This window comes from Protomyctophum bolini, assembly GCF_963924005.1.
Source record: "Protomyctophum bolini genome assembly, chromosome: 3".
In the NCBI taxonomy this organism is placed as follows: Eukaryota; Metazoa; Chordata; class Actinopteri; order Myctophiformes; family Myctophidae; genus Protomyctophum; species Protomyctophum bolini.
In genome coordinates, this window is record NC_137864.1 from 31,105,410 (window position 1) to 31,111,409 (window position 6,000).

A 6,000-nucleotide genomic window follows, 5' to 3' on the forward strand; every position below is an offset into this window, starting at 1 on the left:
GCAACACAGTGGCTGTGGCAGTGACCACACTGTGACGGCCACGCATGGGGTGGCAAGGACACCTTTGGTGAAGCATGCGTTTGTGTATGTATATGTGCAGACCCATGATGAATGGACATGCCTTCGCTCAGCAGATGATCCTAAAACCTGGCTGACTCGCCTGACACTTAAACACGCGGTCTCAGGTCATTGTGTGTACAAACATGTGTACGCACGCACGCACGCACAGTGCAGTGATACTGCTGTGCTCCAATTAACTGAGTGCATTTTTGTTTAGAATGCGTAGCTCTACTGGGAAATAAAGCCCTAATGCTGTGAGTGTTAAAGTGCCATGTTCAACCTACTGAGTTATACATGGTCACCTCACCTCACCGCCATGTTCTGCCTATTGATGGATTGGAACCGTTCCAGCATTGTTACTCTCTACCCAGAATAGTGCGTATGCGGTTGTACCATGTTTATGTTTGTAACAAAGACAAACATGGTATAAGTGACTAACTCTGACGAAGAGCGCAAGTGATCCAATTAACACTCAGGAGTTTGCAGTGTTGTTCAGTGACTGACAATGTAATTTCCATGACATATTTACATGTTTCTTGTATGCTTCAATTATGTACTCCCATGTTTAATTTAATGACATTTACATTTCATAAAATTTGCACCCCACTTGCATGGAGGTGCGGGAACGGGTCTGTGCTTGTGTTTGTTTTCCTGTATGTTCGTTTGTTTGTTTTTGTGTGGAGATGGGGCATGAGGGGGATGGGGTGATGCCTGGCAGGAATCCTCCTCTGTCTTTTCCCATCCCCCCCAGCCACCCTCGCTCTTTGATCCACCCCATTTTGTGACAGCGCACCCCCATTCTCAGAAAGGGGTACACTGACTGCAATCCAGATAGCAATAGATACAGTAGGTAATGAACACATAGTGCTGGGCACTATATAGATTTTTTTACCGTTTATTGTCTGTACATGTTATCCGTATTGTGTTTTTTCATTGCCTTGCGATACACAATGTTGTTGTCTAAACTAAATTCATGATAAAAAGCAAAGAGTAAGTCTGTTTCTTCAAAACATCTCTTCAAAATATTCCATTGAAAATGATATGGTATCCCATGACCACAAGGTCCATTATGATGCCTCATCGATGAGATTGATTACAGTATGTGTTATTTGACATGTGAGCACACACTGTGATGTTCATCAGTATTAGTATATATAAATAATAAATCATATTTTATTAAGGCCATATAATAGATTTTCTCACATTGCCCAGCCCTAGAAGACATTGATATGGATATGTGGTACAAATAGGCATCTTCTTACTAAATGCAAAGTAAGAAAGACTTTTCTTTTTGTTTTCATTGTAGTTGAACCCTCTCAACAAGCGCTTGAAGAATGGATGTAGGGTTTAATTAGTCATGGGTTGGTTTTGAACTGATGTTTTCTTTGTTTGAGTGGAAATGTTTTGGTTGTGTAAATTGTGATAATTACGAGTTAATAGAGTTTACACAGGTGAGAGTATTAAGAGGATTAAGTTTACACTTCATCCATCTCCTTTTTAAACATTGTTGTTTTGTTATGCTTGGTTTTTTCTGTTTTGTATTTTTTTAAATATTCAAAATAAACAAATAAATTCTTTGATTCATTGTTTCCAACAGACCGAAGGCGTGGCTGAGAGACTATGAAATTGTGCGCGCACACACACTCCCTGGAGGCCAGAGCAGAACCTTCGCCCCACATCGGCCTGTATTTCGTCACCAGGAGGCAGATTTTTGCAATTTCTTTATTTTTATTTGTATGAGTACTCCTACAGATTTTTTCCCAACGGCACGCAAATTGGTACACATTATCTCTATAGTCCTGCTCCTTCCGCCCAACACTCCCTGCTGACAGCCTAGGTGCCGCCCCAACCTGTAGGAATATGTGCAATGACAATTTTCACCCTCTCCCGAACACGGGCCAATTGTGTTTGTATACAGTAGTAGACGCTCGACAAAGCCAGATGCACCACGGCAGATTGAAACCCACAACCTCCACGGTGGTGGCCAGAGCCAGTTGCACTACCTCACACTAGGTTCAAACTTATAGTTATAGCTTTAATTACTTTTAAGTTAAGACTTATGCAAGTTAGAACTTGTGAGGCTGTGAGGTGGTGCAACCTAAAGTACTTTACCCCCTGCACCACCCGAGCACCTAGAATGTTATGTCTGTGAGCAAGCTGAAGTCAAGTGTCTAGTCGCATCGTAGGATGTTGTTATTAAGAAGATTAGTTCTTGTGGAGTTGTGGGAAGTGACACCATCATATGGAATATAATTAATGGAATATAATATAATGCGCAGTGTCAGGGAGCTGCCATGTTTTAAAGTACCTAACAATAATAAACTGATGAATAGCCTAGCACTGCTCTTTTCCTTTATCCTTCACTTAATATGCATACATTTGCTACATTTGTAGTAAAAGGATGCTGATGTCCTATGTGTTTGGTGTACATAGTGTGTGTGTGTGTGTGTGTGTGTGTGTGTGTGTGTGTGTGTGTGTGTGTGTGCGTGCGTGCGTGCGTGCGTGCGTGCGTGCGTGCGTGCGTGCGTGCGTGCGTGTGTGCGTGCGTGCGCGTGCGTAGCATAGCATCTCGCCCCATTGACTTGTGCTTTATTTGTCTTTGATCTAAGGCTATTTATAACTGTAGACATTGTGGCAGGAGACACACACACACACACACACACACACACACACACACACACACACACTCACTCACTCACTCACTCACTCACTGAAAGAGACTGCACGCTAATTAGAAGCAGATACAGAAAGTATCTCCTCATCAGAAGAGGTCAACAAGAAGGCTCTTTCCCTTTTGTCACTTAGCAATAGGCATCACTTCCCTTCACTTCCCTGACAAGTTCACTGACTAAAATCTCTGAGTCATGCTAATCATATCATATTCATTCATTTCATAATGAAATTTCATATGAAATCAGCTTGAGGCATCTGCTTATTATCATGAATATTATTGTTATGATTACGTTTTCAGCTTCACCTAGCTGAAGGACCCCCTCGAAAACAAGGGTTTATCCTTTTAATATAGTTATACTATATATGATATAAGCTCAGATGGTTATGACACTTGGATATATAGATCAGGTCGGGAGGTGAACCGGTGACCTTATTAATATCACCTCTCTATGGAGGGTGGCTGTAGTTTAGAATATAGTGTTTTGTTGGCTGGGCTGCTCCAATGAAAACAATTGGTTCGCAGCCAGGTGGAAATGTGGGTGGGGATCTGCCACCTCATCAGCAGCAACTCCTACAGGTTGGTCTGAGCACCTGTTCAGCAGAGGTGTGGAACTCATTGTGATGCATTGTGAGCTTGTACATCTGCTATCTTCGGCAAGTATAAATTACGAATAACCTTTTCACGGTCCTGTAGCTATTTTTGGGCTAGTCTCTCACAGTTTAAATGGGGGTGTATAGGGAATATGGGGTTAAGAGGGGGTTCAGAAATGGGAGATGAAGAGTGATAAAGGAGAGCAGAAATGTGAGTGGAGGGGGAGGAGAGAGGGGTGAGTGAGATCAGGAATCTGCTGATTCATCATGACTGGTCTCATGATGATCGCTCAGCAGCAGCAGCAACAATAGTTGTCCTTCATCTAACGCGTGCACGCTCACTGTCGCACGCACGCACGCACGCACGCACACACACACACACACACACACACACACACACACACACACACACACACACACACACACACACACACACACACAAACACACTGATCTTAGCGATGAGAGTGAGACCAACAAGCAACATAAAGCATCCCATTGTGGAGCCTGCAGTGAAGATGCTCATCGGTGGGGCTGTAGGCTCGAAGTACTGATCTCATCTTTTGTAGCCTACTCTTCTTTGTTGACTTGTGATTAATTTTATTTCGTAGCCTCTCTTGTTTACTACTCGGTGGCAGGCATGCCTACATATGGTTATGACATATATAGTTTTATTTGATTAGAATGTAATAGAATAAAATAATGTGTGCGCGTGTTATGACTGTTAACAGTTGGTTTTCCCCTGGATTCCTTCCCTCTATTTCCACCACTTCCTCTTTTTCTGACTCACTGCTCTCCTATTGGTTGCGAGCCAACCAATAAGAGCTCTAGATATAATCTAGCTAGTGGGCACTGTCAGCCTAACCACAAGGAAACAGGAAGTCAGAGACATTCTTAGAAAAGGTGTGTTTGCCTCACTTTCAGCCTTACGGAAGTTACACGTACTGCAGGATACATTGCAACATGATTATGTGTAACTGTGCTACTTGATAACTCCATGCAATGATGTGTATATCAGTCCTGGAAGGTGTCTGCCCACAGAGACCAAAGGTGACTTAACCACATGAACTATAGCATCCCTATTCTGAGGCAAATATTCTGCGAAAATGGCCAATCTACAAGCTCACGACTCGGTGTGAGCTATTTTTGGCAAAGATATTTAGTGTAGAGGTAAAACAGGAGGGAGCATAGCAGGATAGACCCTTTGTTGACTCCTGTCAACTAAGTATGTGGGGTTTAACTGGTTATAAAATGTTAAAAACTTGACTTGCTGTCTGGTCAAATAGGCTGACTTGTTTGTTTCTCCTCCAAAGGTCTGTTCAGAAGAGCGAGGCTCTCGTGGCATGACGACCACTAACAAGGGGAATAAAGCCTTGAAGGTAAGGGGTACACTGCATTATTGTACTGTGAACTATCTGAACATATGTCTGATGCTTTAATGGTAATGAAGTCAAACCTTGCAGCCACTCACGCCTTCACTGTAAGTTTGAACTCCACCTGTATTCACCCTCACCTGCTATGTCCTCTCTCTCTCTCTCTCTCTGTCTCCTTCCTTTCTCTACCCGTCTTTTTTCCTTCAACTCTTACATCCCTCTTTCTCCTCCTCCTCTCCCCTCTTAACCCCAGGTGAAGCGGGAGCCGGGGGAGAATGGCACCAGCCTGACAGACGACGAGCTGGTGACCATGTCAGTGCGGGAGCTCAACCAGCACCTGCGGGGTCTCACCAAGGAGGAGATTTTGCAGCTGAAACAGCGGCGCCGCACGCTGAAGAACCGCGGCTATGCCGCCAGCTGCCGGGTGAAGCGTGTCACCCAGAAGGAGGAGCTGGAGAAGCAGAAGGCTCAGCTTCAGCAGGAGGTGGACAAACTCGCCAACGAGAATGCCTCGATGCGTGTGGAGCTGGATGCGCTCAGGTCCAAGTACGAGGCCCTGCAGACCTTCGCCAGGACTGTGGCACGGAGCCCGGCAGTCGGCGTCGGGGTTCGGGCTGCCGGCGGAGGGGTAGGGGTGGCGTCCTCAGTCATCGGGCCGCTCATACCGGGGAAAGTGTCGACGGCAACGAGCGTCATCACGATAGTGAAGTCAAAAACGGATGCACGGTCTTGAGGGGAGGAGGCAGATGGTTGGAAGTTGGTGGTTGGGTGTGGTGGGGATAGGGGGATGGGGTGCAGTTGCCTCTCTACTTCATCATCTCTCCTCTATGTGCACTAATCTACAAAAGAGAGAGACAGGTGCAAGCTAATCAACCCCTCCTCAGCCATGTTGGCTGAGACCTGTCATCTCCCAGTACAGATATAGGAAAGGAAGGAAGTAGAGGAAGCTTCTTAGACTATGATGCAGTCCTTGGTCAGTGCATGATCATTGAGCATAGAACAATTGGGACAAATAGACAGGGTTCCTAGATGTTTTGTTTTCTAGGAATGGATTTATTTTATTTTATTTTAAATGTATGTATATATATATATATATATATATATATATATATATATATATATATATATATATATATTTTTTTTTTTAAATAACATAAACAATGCCAAAATTGTCAAGACTACTGGTAGATCTGTATGTAAGTAGACGATTAAGTAATTCAACTCTCTCTCCATGTTTGACACACCACTTTAAAAGTGTTAGTTTGTCCAAACCAAGGTGCGGTACACTGAAATCACATAAGAAAA

General features: G+C 43.9%; 1 protein-coding gene across 2 annotated transcripts in view; it reads left to right on the forward strand.

Moving 5' to 3' along the window:
* The window catches only part of LOC308312607 (transcription factor MafK-like), a 29,761-nt gene extending 24,329 nt beyond the window's left edge, over window positions 1–5,432 (forward strand). For both annotated transcript variants that reach the window (XM_080759273.1, XM_080759274.1), the window contains exons 2-3: window positions 4,636–4,701; window positions 4,949–5,432. In XM_080759273.1, the coding sequence (XP_080615399.1) occupies window positions 4,666–4,701; window positions 4,949–5,428 (516 nt within the window). In that variant the 5' untranslated portion in view covers window positions 4,636–4,665 and the 3' untranslated portion in view covers window positions 5,429–5,432. The remainder of the gene's footprint in view (window positions 1–4,635; window positions 4,702–4,948) is intronic.
* The last annotated feature ends 568 nt before the right edge of the window (window positions 5,433–6,000 follow it).